This window comes from Canis lupus, chromosome 26 (assembly GCF_011100685.1).
Source record: "Canis lupus familiaris isolate Mischka breed German Shepherd chromosome 26, alternate assembly UU_Cfam_GSD_1.0, whole genome shotgun sequence".
Taxonomy (NCBI): domain Eukaryota; kingdom Metazoa; phylum Chordata; class Mammalia; order Carnivora; family Canidae; genus Canis; species Canis lupus.
In genome coordinates this window covers 15,648,058-15,664,869 of record NC_049247.1, presented here as the reverse complement: position 1 = coordinate 15,664,869, position 16,812 = coordinate 15,648,058, and the positions used below count along the sequence as shown (strand labels likewise).

The window sequence follows — 16,812 nt, the reverse complement described above, 5'->3', positions numbered from 1 at the left end:
CCAATGGCACCTGTGGTCCATGCTGTGGGAGTAGGACTCCCTTCGTGTGTGCCGTGCTGTTCTATGGGATATCCGAGAAGGTGATGCCATTGCCCCCATTCTTATTGTTTGGAGTCACAAGTGCTTTTCCCTCCTCCAGGTCATCTCTAGGGAGGAGGCCCAGGGCAGCCAGGACATCGAAGCTCCATTCCTGTGAGTCCCTGGATGGAATGGCTGACCCTTGGAGGGCCAGGAGGAGCTGATTGTCCGGAGCCAATTTCAGGACAGCACTCAGCCATTCTTCCTGCTTTCAAGGCCTAAAACTATGTGTCCATTCAGACCTCAGGTTTTTTTTGTAGGGCTTTTCTTATCTAAGACCTTAACTGTTAGAGGCAACCTGATCCACCTAATCTGACCATTCAATCTGTAACAATGACACAGCGAGGGTTCTAGTGTTTTGCATTTCAGTTTACAAAGTGTGTTCCCATCTCTTTGCCCCCCCTTTTTTTTCATCTTCATGATACACACTCCTGAAGGAAATATTCATGGATGAGAACTGAGAATCTGGGAGGTGAAGAGACTTCTCCAGCTTACCAGGAAAGTGGCACAGCCGGGTTCCACTCCAGATCCAGTGCTCTCCCCCTGGCCCACCGAGGCTCCCTCTAAATTCCTTTGGCACCTAAAGATCCTTCTTGCCCTCTCCACACTTGGTGCCAGCTATGATCAGGGCCTATTAAAGCCTGGCATGTGGTCTGACCGTGATCCGTCTTCGCTGGCCGGCTCCACCCCCAGGAAAAGACCGGTCCCGCTGCTTTGCCCCCTTCGCCCGGGATGCGACCTCGCAGCCCTCTCCGCAGACCCCGGCCACACCCCCTCCTCAGGCTGTCCCCACCCCTGTCCCGGGGCACCCATCCTAGCCCCGCCCCGAGGCCCTGACCTCTCCTGTCAGGCCTCGCAAATTGCCTGAGCTCCCACAATCCTGAAATCCAGCTCCACGGGGTGCAGGGGAGATCCCGAGGCCCCGACGGGTGGGAGGGGTGGGAGTGAGGGTGAAGGTGGGCACCCCGGCCCTCCTGGCCTCACCTGGTTATCCTCCGCGCCTCCAGGTGGCTCGGGGAGTCTCTCCGGCGCTTGCGCATGGGCGAGTAGGACCGCCGTCTCCGACGTGCTCGCTCGCGCTCCCGCTGCTGCGAGTCCTTCTCATTGTACTTGGGGTCCCGCTCCCTGAAGGGGTGCGGGGGTCACTGGGGAGCCGGGGCTGGCTTTTCCGCATGAGCCAGGGGCACTCACTTCCTCTTCCCTGCGCCCCGCACCTCATTGCAGCAGGTGCTGGGTTCCTCCCGGGGCCCCAGGGAACGCGGTGGGGAGTAGGACAGGGCTCTGGTTCAGTATTGTGGGGAGACCAGGCGTGGGCGCGGGTGTCGGCCTTCGAGGGTGGGCGTTACAGGGGCCTAGGTGCTGCGGGGTTAGGATGTGGCGGTCCAGAGGGCCCTGGTGCATGCGTAACAACTGCGGCTCTGAATAACGGGGATCAAGGGTAATATTAGGTGCGTGAAGAGGCTGAGGGCCGGGGATGCGAATTCTGGGGTGTGGCTGGCTGTACTTTCCAGGGGGGCCGTTAGAACCCCAGGATATGTTACACGTCTCCACTCCAGCCGAGACCAAAGAAACTACGAGGATGCTGGGTGGTCTCCCCATCCCTACTCCCTCAAGGCTGGACAAAGGGGGAGCTGGGGCGGGGCTTGGGTGACGCTGCGCAGAGGCCGGGGGGAGGGGCCGCGAAGGCGGAGCCCGGGCTTGGGGGCGGGGCTGTACCTGCCGGGGCTGTACCGCGAGTAGCTGGGGCTGCGGCGCGATCGCGAGCTTCTGCTCGGCGGGCTCCTCTTGCCAGACTTGGAGGAGTAGCTGGAAGAGCGCGAGTAGGACCTGCGGGACACGGTAAACAGTCCCCGAGGGCCTGCTGGGCTTCGCCGGGGCCGTGCCGGGGTCGTCCCGCAGGGGTAGGGTTGTATGCGGCTGGTCCCCCGAGGGCGACTTTGACTTTCTGGACGCCAGACCCAGGAATCTGGCCCTTTCCTGAGAATGAAATTCCCTCTCTTTTGGGCGACTAATAATAATATTGGTAACTCCTCCTTACTGAGTTCTTACCATCTAAGGCCACTTACTAGTTATGTGACTTTGGACAGGTGATCTCACCTCTCTGAGCCTCTGTTTTCTCATCTATAAAATGGGGATAAATAATCATACTTTCCCTATACAGTTGTAAATTCAATGAGTAAATCACTTACATACCTCACATAGGCAGCACACAGGAAAGGTTAGCTATGACTGTTAGGCTGTTAGGTATTTCATTGAATTAATGCTTTGTGTGCATTATCTCATTGAATCCTCAACACATTGTAGGGCGAGGTACTATTATCAATCTCATTCCACAGATTGGGAAACAAAGACACTGAGAGGTGAATGTTTTCATTTTGCAGATAAGGAAACTGAGGCTCAGAGAGGTTATCTGAGCCACCAGCTAGGAATGGGTACAGTGGGCATTCAAACTCATCTGTCTGACCTCCCCCCCCGCCCCCCACCAGGGCCAAAGGACATTTCCAGTTACCATAACTAGCTCCCTAAGGAGGAAAGCTCTGCAGATCAGAGGCCAAAACTGCACTCACCTTTTTCCAGAGGAGGTGGATCGGCTTCGGGTGTACCTGGGGGAGACTCTGGGGTTTGGGGATCGGGAGGAGTGGCTGGAAGAGCGGGTGCTGGCATAAGAAGGGCTGCGGGAGCAACCTCTCATAGGGGAGCTCCGGGCTGTGGATGGGACCAAACCAGACTTCTTCACCTCTGCACATTCCAGGCATGGCGACTGAAATCCTCTGCAGATGTGGGGAGAACTCCTGTCAGCACTGGCTTGCCTGCCGATCTGGAGGCATCTGCTGATACTCCTCTGCCTACCTTTGCCTAGGCTGTGGTACTCTCAGAAACCCCTTTCCACCTATTCCCATCTTACTGCCTCTGGAAAGACTTTCCAGAGCACAGATGTTAGAGGAATAGGAACAGAGGGGAACACATTCCACAAGGGCACTTCAGAGGATTTTAGGTCAGTGGGCATAATGGTAAATAACACCAAATCACATAGACATTTATTTCCTTTGGAGTCTTTTTTAATCCTGGTTACATTAATGAGAATGGGTTGGGTAGTAGTGGGTTTTCCACTATCTCTGTAATACTGGCAGTCACCCAGACATGGTGCTCAGAGCCTTGGGAAGGCAACTGTTGCTAACTAGAATTAAATACACTGTCTTTATGTATTTTCATATATAAATCATGTATTTTGCAAATGCTTTCTATTTAGGACAAGTGCTACAAATTTTCTATGTAAGGTAGTAATGTAAGTTTCCTTATATAAAAAAGTGAGTTTATTAAAATAATATCAGTAGTATAGGGATGTGATTAAAATCAACAAGGGGCCATACAGGTGGTTCAAGTTTGGGAAGCTTTGATGTAGCCCATTTTGCAGATGGGGGAATTGGGACCCAAAAAGAGTGAACGGTTGTTCAAAATCACCCAATGACAGGATCCTGTCCTCTGTATTCCCACCCTGCTTAGAGCCATGTGAAGCTCACGTTGAGTTCTCAGTAAGGACCTGTTCATTTGGTTTGAGCCAAGAGTCAAGTTCCAATCATGTTAATATGGTTTCCAGGCTCATCATTATCTGGCCCCGCTTACCCCTCCAGTTTCACCTCTTGGCACTTTCCTCTCTTGACTCCAGCCATGATAGACTACTTGTTTGTCCTGGAATATGCCTGTTCTTTCCCTGTCTCCAGGCTTTAGAACATTCCCACTGCCTGGAACCCTCTTCCTTCCCCTCCTCACCTGACAATAACTATTCATGGTTCAGACTTCAGTTTGACCACACCTTTTCTGGGAGGCTTTCCTTGACATCTCCCTGCATCTAGTTGGGTGGCTTTCCATATGTTACCGCAGCCCCTAGCCTCTATGCATCCCCTGTCCCTGGAAGAACTCACTTGGTCTTACATTTTTCTTTTCCTCCCCCTTGGCTATTGAACTCCTTGGGGGAGAGGACTCGATTCTAGATACTGTATCCCAGCATCTCACATCTGTCCAAGGTCATGAATAAATAGTTGTGAAGAAACATATTGTCATGGATGCCCTCCCAACCACCTCAAGAAATTGGTGCTAGCCTCTCCAATTTAAAGAGAAGACTCAGAAGGGTTAGTTACTTCCTCAAGGCTACCCAGAGTCTCAAGCTCTCATCTGTCCAGCTTCAAAGCCCCTGTCCCTGTCACCTCACCAGTCCCCAACCTTTACTCTCCAAGGTTCCATGGATTTAAAGCTGATAATGTCTCTTCCATTCAGCCTTCTGCTCATTGCTGACATGACATAAATAATCATTAATTTAGAGATCATTTGTATTTCAAAATGAAAGGCTGAGTTTAAATTATTTAACTTGGCTGTCCATGTAGATTAAAAGAAGCAGGTAACAGCTAGATGCCACTTAGACTTTAGCTTCAGTGCTATGACAGATCTGTGTTTGAATCCCAGTGCTGTCCCTTATTAACTGAGTTTCTTAACTACTCTGAGTCTCAGTTTCCCCACCAGCTAAAAGAGGTCAATGCTAATACTTATCCCATAAAGGTTCTATGAGGAGTTAAGGAAGATTATCCATGGCAAGCACTCAGTGTGGACCCTTGCATATAATCAGGGCTCGACACATATTAGCAGTCATTGTTATTATCAGTTGTTATTACTATTGCTATTCTGGTTCTTTTTCTTTCTTTTCTGCTATGGAGTATAAAAGTAGACACTCGTCCTCCCTCTCTCATCCGGGAATTTCACTGTCTCTTCTTGGAGACATTGATGTTTGGTTTGACCCAGCTCCAGCTCCCAGGCAAGCTTGGGTGTGAACTGAGGCCAGGGATGTCCTAGGGCAGGCAAACCAGAGGCTACATGTGGAAGCCAAGCTGTTTGTCCAGAACTGAAGTGGGCTACGTGTTGGGAAGAAAGGGCGCTCTGTCCTTAAAGCAGCCTTTAACTGCTTCACTGCTAAGGCTTTGGGGCTATCATCCTGACATCTTGGCCACTCCAAACAAAAGCAGGCTCCCACCCCCAGAAGAAAGAAGACCCCACTGTTAGCCTTGCAGAATGTACCAGCAAACCTTTTCCACTCCTCTTGCATCTACCTCATTAATTATATGCTCCAGAGAAAAAGGATCATGCTATTTTTATTTCTCCAGCACCAAGCTGAGTGGTTGGCTTATCGGAGGTACCTGATAACCAGGAGAGGGATAAGTAACTGCATGAATGATCTAGAGTAAATGATCAGCGATTTTTACTAGCTATTATTGTGACATTATCCTCAGTGATTAGCATTTTGCTGTGATTTCTTGAATGAGAGGGTAAGGGGTAATGAAGTAGAATTATAACTGGCTCATAAGCAACTGCACGGAAGGGTTCTCTGCAGGAAAACTGCATCTAGCAAGTGCACTAAGAGACACACACTATACATGGGTGTGTGCGCGCATGTGCACATGCACACACGCTCACACACAGGTTGCAGGTCTATGGGAACTCTCTGTACTCTGTGCATCTACAACCCATCCTACTATCAACATCCCACACAAGAGCGATACATTTGTTACAGTGAACCTCCGCTGACACTCCACCACCCCAAAGTCCACAGTTTCCATTAGCATTCACTCTTGTGAACTTAATGGGTTTTGACAAATGTAGAATATGTATTCACCATTGCAGTGTCGTACAGAATCCGTACTGCACCTGTTCATCCCTCCCTACCACCTGCCCTCTCTACCTCTCTCTACCCACTGATCTGCTTACTGTCTCCATAGTTTTTTTTTTTTGCCTTTTCCAGAATATCATAGAGTTGGAATCATACCATATGTAGCCTTCAGATTGGTTTCTTCCACTCATTTAAATTTCCTCCATGTCTTTTCATGGCTTGATAGCTCATTTCTCTTTAGTGCTGAGTAATATTCCATTGTGTGGATGTACTACAGCTTATTCACCTACTGATGGATGTCTTAGTTGATACCAAGTTTGGGCAAGTATGAATAAAGCTGCTATAAACATCCAGGAACAGGTTTCTGCATTGACACAAGTTTTCAGTGCATTTGAATGTTTTTAAATAGCAGGGACTTTAAATGAATTTAATGTTAGGCTTTCTCCTGAGATTACTGGTAAAACTTTTTGCCTGCCCAGCCTCCATCCTCCCTGATATCAGTATCCTGACTTTTCCTTCAGAGAACCAGACATCCCCTATGTTTTGTGTATGTGGGAAGACTTCTCACGAACTCTGATGGTGGCATGTGACAAATTCTTGCCAAGAGCACAGCATCTCCTGGGCCACAGTGATTGGTCCAAGGGTGGGCAAATGACCCAACATGGACGAAACAATGAGAATCTTCCCTGGTATTTTGCTAAATTTTGGGGAAAGGAGTGTTCTCCTTCCACTGGCTGGCTAAACCGATAGAATGGTTGGCATATGTGAATGCTGCTTGGCACATGTGCCCATGCTTTAGGAGGATCTGCTTGAGAATGAACCCAATAGAGAAGGAAGCAGAGATGAGACATGTAATGGGAAAGACAGATTCTCAATGATGTATTTTTGAGTCCCTGGATCAAGGTGTACCTGAAGCTGATGTCCTTGTCCCCACCTCATGCCCCCCACCCCCAAAATTTTTTGCCAGTTTGAGTCTTTTCTCTCTTGCAAATCAAAGGCTCCTGGGTTAGGGGTGGGAAGTAGGTGGGTATAGGGCTAAGGTGAAAGACTGAGATAGTGGAGATAAGGCATATCGCCCCTCCCCCACCCGTTCTCCACCTCAGTGACACTGACCTTGACTCTCTGCCCCTGCTGGTAGGGGAGAGATTCTCCAAAGTGGCCCCCTTGTTCTGGGGTGAGGAGGTGGTGAAGGAGTTCCCTGAATCCGATGTGTTGCCACAGTTGAGCTCCCGGCTTTTGTTTAGGCCCCCACTGGGGCTCCCCTTCTCTTGACCCCGCGACCTGGCTGAGCTGATTTGCGTGGAGGGTGGTGAAGAGGTGTCATTGCCTGAGTCATACTCCTGGGAGCGTCCTCGGGAGGTGGTGAGCGGGCTGGCTGTTTTGGTAAAGAGGTCAGCTGCAGACCCCGACCCAGTGATCTGAAAGCAAAAACACCCGTTGGACACTGCTGATCACTGGGCCTGTGTGTTGTGTCTAAATAACCAAGAAATGTTTACCGTCATGATGCACTGTAACGAAAGGAAAGAGAGAGAAGAGGAAAGAGAGACGCCAAAAAAAACAAAAGCACAAATTCCTGAAAGAATTCCACAGAAAGGAGATTTTTTTTTTACCCCCTGCTAGAATAACTGGAAGATTTAGGTATCATGCAGAGAAAAAGCATGCGATCCAGATTAAACCAAAGAAAAAGGAAATTATACAAAATTTAATTTCTAATGAATTAACTCAAACAAAAGTGACAACTCAATCGAAAGGGGGGTGTGTGTAACACCCTTAACCTAAAACAATAATAAAAATAAAGGAAGGGGAAGGGGGAAAAGAAATGGGACCATGGGCATGAAAAACATGTATCTTTTAACTTAAAAACAAAAGAGAGAGATAAAGCCAAAATCTTAAACTTCAACCAAATCCTCAAACGAATTTGACTTTTTTTTTTTTTAAATAAAAAGTTCCCTGCATAGAACCCTACACAAATATCGCATGGGGAAAAGAAATGAAATAAAGAGAGTTTTTTTTTTTTTTTTAATATAAAGTCAAGGTCACAAAATGACATTTTGGTCTTTTTCAACTAAAGGGGAAAAGAAAGGGGGACAAAAAAAATGGAAGTCAAATAGTCTGACTGAAAACAAACGAAAACAAAAGCTCTCTACAGATATCTGTGTGTGTCCTTTTCCCCCTGGAGAAGGTAGCTAAGGCTCTCGAGTGGCTTCTAATAAATTCTCTCATGTCTTTGCGGATTTTATCCACTTACCAAGCAAGAGCTCCTCCTTTAGTACGTAGGTAAGGTGTAAGAGAAAGGGAAGAGCGGGCAACGTCAGTCCATCATTAGAGTCGAAATTGACAAGAAAAAACACACACCTTTCTGCACACCCTCACACTTGGCTCTGAGCTTTGAGTTTTGGTTTTTTGCAGTGTTCCTAAGAGGTTGAGGCATCACTTCAATTTGGTTTTCTCAGCAAGGGGACCTCAAGCCATCAACGGTAACCTTGTTCGTCCCTTGGTACCCAAGTTGGATCAAGAAACCCTTGCTGAAGACGCAGTGTGTGTGTGTGGGAGTGCTAGGATTTGCCTCCATCTATGTGTCAAGATCCAGAGGGTGTGTGCTTGTGACAAAGCGCTTTGGGATGGGGGGGGGGCACTTGGACATTTGGCTTTGGGGTGAATGGGAATTGGGGGGGTCCCAGAGTCCTGTTTGGATCTAATCTGGGACAGATGGAGGAGGAAAGGGGGTGGAACCAGCCCTTGGGAAGGCAGTGGATGGTTTTCTTTAGATATTCAGATCAGTGTCACAGCTGTGATGACACAGGGGGTCTGGTCTGGCCCCTGCCAACAGTACTATGCTTATTTAGCCATGGGCAAGTCGGACTCCTGCCTTGGGTCTCCTCCAGCAATTACCATCCTTATGAGGCAAGAAATCTGTGGAGCTGGGAGGGTACTACCTGGAAACCACTTCCCCTGATACTACCTTATGGGTAGCTGAGACCCCAGAATTCTCTGTTTAAATGGCCTCTGAGCCCCCTGCCAGGGACTCTGCAGGCTCATCTATGGATCTCTTCTCCTGGGGACACACCTTGCTTCAGGTTTGCACACTCTTAGGTCCAAGGGTGGCCATTTGGACAGAGCTTTAATGTTCAGGCTGAGGTGTCCACGTGCATGTGTGGGAGGCCCATGGTGTAGGTTGGTGGGAGCGGTAGGAGGAGAAAGGGAGGGACCAGGGCCTTGAGGCAGGGTCCTCCACAACACACTGCCATGCTATTGCCAGCCACTCTGAGGGGGCTGAGATTCTAAAATCAACCCGGACTTTCCGGATCATTTTAAAGGTATGTTTGCCAAGATAGGAGAACATATTGTGTTTGTTTGCTGGCTTGACTTATAAACATTCAGATATCTAGTATGTGGGCCTCCTTCTCTACTCTTGCGCTGGGCCCCATGAATATTAGTGAAGCCTGACCATCAAGAGCCTGCTTCCTTCATACCCCTTATTCCTTGTGCCTTGTGCCTAAAGGAGTGGGACTTTTGGACTTTCTTAGAGAACCATTTCTGCCTTCTCAGCAACTGGTCATGAGGGTGAGACAGAGACACCAGAACTATGACGGGTAACAGCAAACTCTGGTGGCTCAGGATGTCAGCTTTTGGGCTGGGGAGGTGGAACTTCGTTTGTGGATTCTCCCATAGGCTTTGCACACAGACAAAGTGATGGTCCAGCTCTACCTAGTTCTACCTAGCACAGCGGCCACTTTATGTGCTTGGTGATCTGGGGAGCTTTGGTCTGAGACAAGGGACCGCAAAAGGCCCTGTTCCCATTCAGTGCCTCCATTTGTCTTCCTATTTGCAGTAGGGAAGCTGATCTTCCCCATCTCCGGGAGTTCAAAGGCAACACGTGTATTTCTACCACCTCTGTCAGGAATGAGAAAACGTCATGGGGTCTGATGGGCTCTTGGACTGGGCCTTGGTCCAAGGATGGGTACAGATAATCTTTGCCTCGGAAATGGTGAATGTTTGGTGGTCAGAATATCACAAGTGAATCAGGCAAGCCATTTTTGGAGGGAACCAGGGGCCTGTGAGTATAATGGCCTCCATTTTCTATCCATGATAACTGACTTGCTACTTGGGGGCATCCAGACTGGCCTTCCTCTCCCCGGATACTTGTTCCCAGCCCTGACTGCCAATTTTCAAAGCATTTGTCCTGGTGCATCGTGGGTCCCCATGGGCAAGGAGTTCCTGAGTGTGAGGCCCCTCCAGGCTGATGGAAACAGAAGGGAACTTTGCCCTGTTCACCTTCTCATCCCTATACCCTGAGCTCACTTATACACTTTCAGCATGTCTCCACCTGACCATGACCATTATCCACGTGTAACCTGTGTAATTATAACTGAGAACTGTATAAAGCATGATGCTTTATACAGAGAAAATAGAGATAAAGGTCCTCTGGAATGTTCTCATTGGGTTAACCCTAGTGCCTGAAAATATCAACATCTCCTGCTTGTTTAAAAGTCTCATTTCTTTTGATGAATATAAATTCTTCAACATGGGTGACAATATCCTTTACAACCCAACTCAGATCACAGACCTCATCTCTTCCACATACCCCCACAGTGGCCTCTACAACCTAAGCCAATCGGTTAGAATTTTCTTGGTTTTGCGATGTCTTGCTCTCCCAACCCCAGGCCATTTGCACATGCCATTTCCTCTGCCTAGAATACTCTTCCCCATTAGTCCATTTCATATCGACTAAATTTATACATCCTCCATATTATATATCACCTCCTCCAGAATGCCTTCTCTAATCCCCCAGATCAGGATGGCACAACACTCCATAGTTCATTCATTCATTTGACCTTTCATTCGTTCACTCTTTCAAAAATGAGTTGCTTCTGTGTGCCACAGCACTGTTACTCAGTGGGGTAACATTGCTTGTTTTATTGCCTGTCTCTCCATCTGAGTGGGAGTTTGTTGAAGACAGATGCCATGCATGACCAGTTTGGTACTATACCCAAGTAACCACCAGTGCCTGGCACAGAGTAAGTAAGTGCTCACTATATTTGGCTAAATGAGTAAAGCTGCTCCATAGCCCCTTACAAGACTGAACTTGGGAGCCTGGGCCCATCCTAACTTAATTCAGTGGTGAAATGGCTGTCATCAGACCCTGGGGAGGTCCAACTGGGTAACTGCCAACTTGGGAATTTGATGGCTTTTTAAAGGAGGGACTGACCCCCATCATATTCAAAATAGTTCTAAAAAAACGAGGTGGATTATTAGCTGAAGGCTGGTGTCTCAAGACCAGCTCAGGGTTGGCTGTGTGATCAAGAGATAACTTTAGAACTGAGTCCTAGTGCATTCTCAAAAGCCTAAGTTCCAGGCTGAGATGAAAAGCTCCAGTTCTGAGAAGACTTCCAGATGAAACAAACTATGCTTGGTCTCCTTACTTCCCTTCCACTCTTTACTACTCTAGGAGGTAAGCTTAGAAAAGTGGCTGGATCTGGCCACTTGCACATAATAGGGCTGTTAGCTCATACTTTGTTCAGATTATAAAAAGGTGCTCCTTCTGGGTCAGGCGTTAGAAAACAATGCTCCCTTGGCCAGACTCATCTGGATAGTTTAATGGCTTCTTAGTTTTAGACTCCACCTTCTCCAGAGCTCTCTATTCACTCCATGCAAAGATGAGGAAAGATATTGAGGGGAGCCAGAGATAGAATGCGTGTGTGTGTGTGTGTGTGTGTGTGTTGGGGTGTGTGACAGCCATGATAATGCACAGAAGACCTTCATGATAGGCAGACAATGGAGGCCTCTGTGTTCTTGTCTCTGCTCCTTCCTAGACAAGTACTCACTCACATAAGATGTCAATAGTTGTTCACTCGATATTGACATGAGAAGATGGCTCCTCCTTGCTCCTCATTTAGATAACAGCCCTCTCAAAATTCATTTTTGAAGAGATCTTCATCTGTTGGGCATTAATTGACCTTGGCCCCTGTCCTCCCGGTTAGGCTGCAAAAACGATGCTCAAGATACTTGCTAGGAGGAGTCATTCTATACCCACAGTTGTCCAGGAACAATGCCCTCAGGGTACATGGGGCCCTGGTTTAAGACCTGGAGCCCTCATCCAGGGCACTCCTCTTTGGTCTACTCTGACCCCTTCCTCCATATCAGCCTTGTCCTTTTTCTGTCTTCACAAAGGCCTACCTGTGGGGCTTGGCATAAAAGCTCAGCCACTGTAAGATCTGTTTAATTACAAGATGAAAAAAAATCTGTCTTAATGTGGATTATCCCCAAAATCAAGACAGGAATTTGAATGCTAGTAGTTTATTTGAGAGGATAAGGAACTTCTGTAGGGGAGTGGGGAAATGAGATGAGGGAGAAGAGCCAATGAAAGATAGGTTATCAAACCAGCTATCATGGAAGGCAGTCGGAGGACACTCTGGAAGCCAGTGAGGAACTAACCCAACCAAGGAGGGAGCTGGGATATTTATACACCAGTTCTCCACCACTCATAGACTGAAGGCTGCACCCAGTGGGTGTCATTTCTCTAGTGTGCTCCTACTGCTGCACGACCAAGCAAAGTAGTCTTTGGTGGCCACAGAGCATCTTCCAGGAGCGGGAGCTGGCCTTGTGCCCTGAAGTGGAGAGTGTGAAGGGATGTAAATGAACAGTGTCTGCTTCAACATCCCAAATCACCATCGGAAAACCAACAGGCCAAGCTATGTTTTGCTTTAGCCACGTTTTCTTTAGCCCACTTAGTATATATGTACTTAGATACATAGCCTGCTTGACAGTAAATTTGAATTAGTTGCCAACATTGTAGAATGGGGTAGTTTCACATAACAGCTCTATTTCTAGTTTGTGCTGAAGAATAGGATCTGACAATGCTTGGTTCACATTTCTGCTCGCTAAGAATCAGCTTGAGAGAATGCAGCTGCCCGTTTTAGGCGGGGCGTAAACTTTTTTGGCCCCCAGCCCTCTGTGATCCCAGATGCTTATATTTATTAAGGCTAGCCCCTGAGACATCTGAGTTTGTGACCCTCTCTTCTTAGTGTCTGCTGCCACCCTGACCACTCCAAAAGCACCACAAACACAGTGAATCCTGTATGCTCCATCTCTCCCTTCCAGAACTATGAAATGGATTGCTCCATCCTCTCCATCTCAATCCTTTTCATCCCTCTTAGGCTCTTGCCAATGGAAGGAACCAGAAGACCAAAGCCAGACCCTGACAAGATCCTCCCTTCTGGATCAGGATCGCTAATCTCAGATTTTTTTCCTCCCTAAGGACAAACTGTATTTCACAAACTCATGGCCATTGGAAGAAAGCAAACAAGCATTTTCCTTTTACTCCCTTGGCCCCCTCCAATGTGAAGCTCCGATTTTTTTTTTCCTCTTGAAACCATAAGCTTGACTCATCTCCTTGTTCCTTAATATACTCAATGTTAACACGTGGGTTTTTCTAATAAGTAATTAAATCCCCCCCACCACCAACCCCAGCTCCTGGTATTTCACTGGGAGTCTCTCTCAGCCCTCCAGGGAAGCTGGCACTGTTATTTATTGTTTTTGTTTCAAATCATTATTTAATCAAGAACAGGGAAAAAAGGCAACCTCTCACTTACACTTCAAAATTTAATTTCAGCTGAATTCTGAGATCAAGAGGCAGCACGGCCTAATAGGTTACAAAAATACAATCAAGAAGAGAATTCCAATTAAACTGAACAAGTCCATTTACTGAGCTTCAAATGGCCCCATGGAGAGAGATGGCTATAAATTTTTTTCCCCTCCCTGCCATATGGGGGACTGGAAATTCTCATGTGAATATAGAGCTGCATGGCAGAGCTTTTTGCTAGAGGGTTCTGGTTATTCCTTAAAAAAAAAAATCCTTTTGTTTCACAAAGACATTAAGTTTATTTTCCTTGCTGTTGTTCATCTTCCTTTGTACACTAATTAGGAAGACAGAAAAAGAATGGGTTCCTTGACCTTTGTGAGTCCGTGTGAGAGGAGGCGGGATGCGGGGACAAGAAGATGATGGGAGTCCTTCAGGGCTGGGGCGATCCCATGGGGCAGTGCAACTGCAATTGACTTTGGGCCCATGTTTGTGGCCTGGCTTCCTCCGTCTCTGCCACCACCACCCCGTCCCCAGCCCAGGCGGGAAGTTGAGGGGAGATGGCAGCTCTGGGGCTAACATTCCCCTGAAATCCTCCCTGCTGCCCCCAGCCTACGGGTTCTCAATCTCTATATGGATCCACTCAGACAAATTTTGCACCAGGCCAAATTGAAATGGAGACAAGTTAAGTTCAATGTAATGAGTTTTTCATCCAGCTAAATGCATTTGATTTAAGGGCTCATCCTTGCGTCGGAGGCCATGTCAGTACCACCTCTTCTGGTGGTAAGATGTCACTTTCGTGATAGAAAATGGTGCTTTTCTTTTATTCTGAACTGACATGGTAAAAGTAAAAGTTAACAATGCTATGCCACTTTCCATTAAAAAATCACCACCACCACAACAGGTCCAAGTGCCCGTCTCATACCGCCCTTCCTCCGCATTCTTCTGGTCCCTCTCTGCTCGCAACTGCAGTGAATGGTGTGGCACGTGGAGTCTCTTGGCTGAGTGAGAGCTCGAAGGCTTTTGCAGAATGTGTGAGAGCCTGGATCGGGGTCCGAAGGCTGGGGCTACCACATGGTCTCCCTTAGCCTCCTTTTCCCTGTCTGCAAAATGGGATGCATCCTTTCATCCTATCTTTCTCCTAGGCTTATTCTGAAATTCACCTCAGATTGTAGATATGATTAAGCTTTTTGAACCCAGAGATACTTCAAAAACATCACAGCTAGGATGATTAGGAGTAAGCTTAATATAACCACTGCGATGACAAATAATAACGCTAGCAACGACTGCATATTGAGTGCTAGTTATGTCCTGTGCATTGGGCGAAACTGCTCACACAGAACTGAAATTGAATGAGGCTAGGATCCTTGTCTGTCTTGTTTACTGCTGCTCACCTAGCACTTGGAACAGTGTCTGGCACACAGTAGGTGCTGAATGCAATTTTTTTTTAAATGAATGGATACCTCAACTCACTCCATCCTCACAACCACCCTATGAAATAGGTATGATTATTAGCCCGAAGTATAGATGGGGATGCCGAGGCCCAGGGAAGTGAAATGACACAAGGGAAGTCATGTCGTTAAGCACATGGATTCTGAGGGCACACTTTCGTGTTTGGATCCTAATTTCTCCATTTCATTTAGCTGCCTTCCACTGAGTTGTTCTAGGCCATGGCTTCCTCAATGTAAAATGGGCATATTAGTAGAAGTTCCCTTGAAGAGCTATTATAAGAAATCGATGAGGTGGCACAGGTGAAGAATTCAGCCTAGCACCTGGCACATGGTAGGTGCTCAATTGGTCTTGGTTGTTGTTGTTACCCAGGGTCGCCCAGGGAGGCAAGATCAAGAACCCCAGAGTCTACAGATCTGCCTCAAAGCCCATGACTTCCTCAGTGCCCTCTACAGCCTCCCCCGTTGACAGGTTTCACAAGGCTCTTTTTTATGGACCCCAGGTTCTTTCTGCTGTCTTTCCTGTTCTTCTTCCTTTTCTCTTTTTTCCTCTTCTCCTCCTTCCTCCTTCCTCTTGTTTCTCTTCTTCCTCTTCTTCTCCCTCTCCCTTTTCTCTTTCTCCATCATCTTTCCTTTCTCCTCCCTCTTCCTCTTGTTTCTCTTCTTCTTCCTCTTCTTCTCTTTCTCCTTTCTCTTCTTTTTCTCCTTCCTTTTCTCTTTCTCCCTCCTCTTCCTCTTGTTTCTCCTTCCTTTTTCCTTCTTCCTTCTCTTCCTCTCATTCTTCTCTTCCTCGTCCTCCTCCTTCTTCTCTTGTCATGGGATCTGCAGGTTTTTGTTGGGAAGGTACACATGGCAACTACTGGCCCAAGCTGGAGGTGGAAGGAGGAGAAAAGGAGCCCGCACTTCTCCTTGGTCTAGCTTCCATTGTGATCAGCCCTCTTCCAGATTCCCTCTCCAGTAAGGGCACACTTGACAGAGAGCTCCGTGCCCTGTGACAACAGGGAAAGGACTTGGCCAGGCCTTGGCCAAACCTTGGCACCACTAACCCCTCTGTCCTCCAGTTGGTCCTCTGGCTATCAGAGGAAGCTTCTGAGACACAAGCCACGATTCACACCAGCTCTCCTTCCTCCCAACTGGGCCACCTACTGAAGTTACTTCAGCTCTGTGAGCCTGTTTTCCTGTCTGAAAATGGTGGTAATAATTGTATCTATCTCAAAGAACTGCTCTGTGGATCAAATAGCAACAACAACAACTGCGTAAAGTATGGGACAGTTTCTAATGTTACTTTACTTTTGTCCCTTTGTTCTAACAAAAGTACCGGTACACAGAGGTATCTCCCTCTCCTTTTATTCATTAGTCATCTCCATTTCATCTCATCCTTCAAAGCCCAGCTCTAATGTTCCCTTATTTGTAATGCCCTCCCAGGCATGGAGACAGCATTGTCTTGTCCCTTCTCTACATTGTACTTACTTCCATCACCACCAGGGTGGATAGCCTGGATATTCAGCAACTGGGGAGGATGGACATTGCCCCATCCGAAGGTAGCTGGCCTTGGTACTGAAGGCTGTCAGGTAGCACTTTCTAGTTGCTGAACTGTGAGGAAGTCCCGAGGTACCAGGGGAGGGAGGGAGTAGCTTTGTTGACTTGGAGGGTAGGGAGGGTAGGGTGGTGACTTGGAGGGTAGGGTGGTGTCTATTAGCCAACTAGCGCACAAGTTTTGGAATATTCTGACAACCGGGAAGGAACTGGTGCTCACTGACTCAATCTCAGCCCTAGTTACTTATCTCACTGTAGTGCAGCCTTCTGTTGACTACCAGACTGAGCTCTGGGGTTGAGGAAGAGTGTTTTATTCATCTCTGTCTCCCTGATGCCTTGAACAGAGATGGTTGAGTGGAGATAAAGAACATGAATGGGGCTGTGAAGGGTCCCTAAATCATCTCCTTAGGACCCTCCATTTGGATTTGGGCTCTGACTGAGCAAGAGGGCTTCAGGTTATCTTTAGCTTACCAACTAGGATTTCAATAAGACACAACCTGAATTTGCATATTCAT

General features: G+C 47.5%; 1 protein-coding gene and 1 long non-coding RNA gene across 2 annotated transcripts in view; one reads left to right on the top strand and one right to left on the bottom strand.

Moving 5' to 3' along the window:
* Nucleotides 1-16,812, bottom strand: part of SRRM4 (serine/arginine repetitive matrix 4) — a 153,092-nt gene that overhangs the window by 7,020 nt on the left and 129,260 nt on the right. The window contains exons 9-12 of the mRNA XM_038575269.1: nucleotides 6,848-7,152; nucleotides 2,646-2,849; nucleotides 1,795-1,905; nucleotides 1,063-1,203 (exon numbers count right to left, since the gene is read on the bottom strand). Coding sequence (XP_038431197.1) covers nucleotides 1,063-1,203; nucleotides 1,795-1,905; nucleotides 2,646-2,849; nucleotides 6,848-7,152 — 761 coding nt within the window. The remainder of the gene's footprint in view (nucleotides 1-1,062; nucleotides 1,204-1,794; nucleotides 1,906-2,645; nucleotides 2,850-6,847; nucleotides 7,153-16,812) is intronic.
* The window catches only part of LOC119877589, a 40,293-nt gene that overhangs the window by 8,748 nt on the left and 14,733 nt on the right, over nucleotides 1-16,812 (top strand). The gene's annotated exons all lie outside the window — the stretch shown is intronic.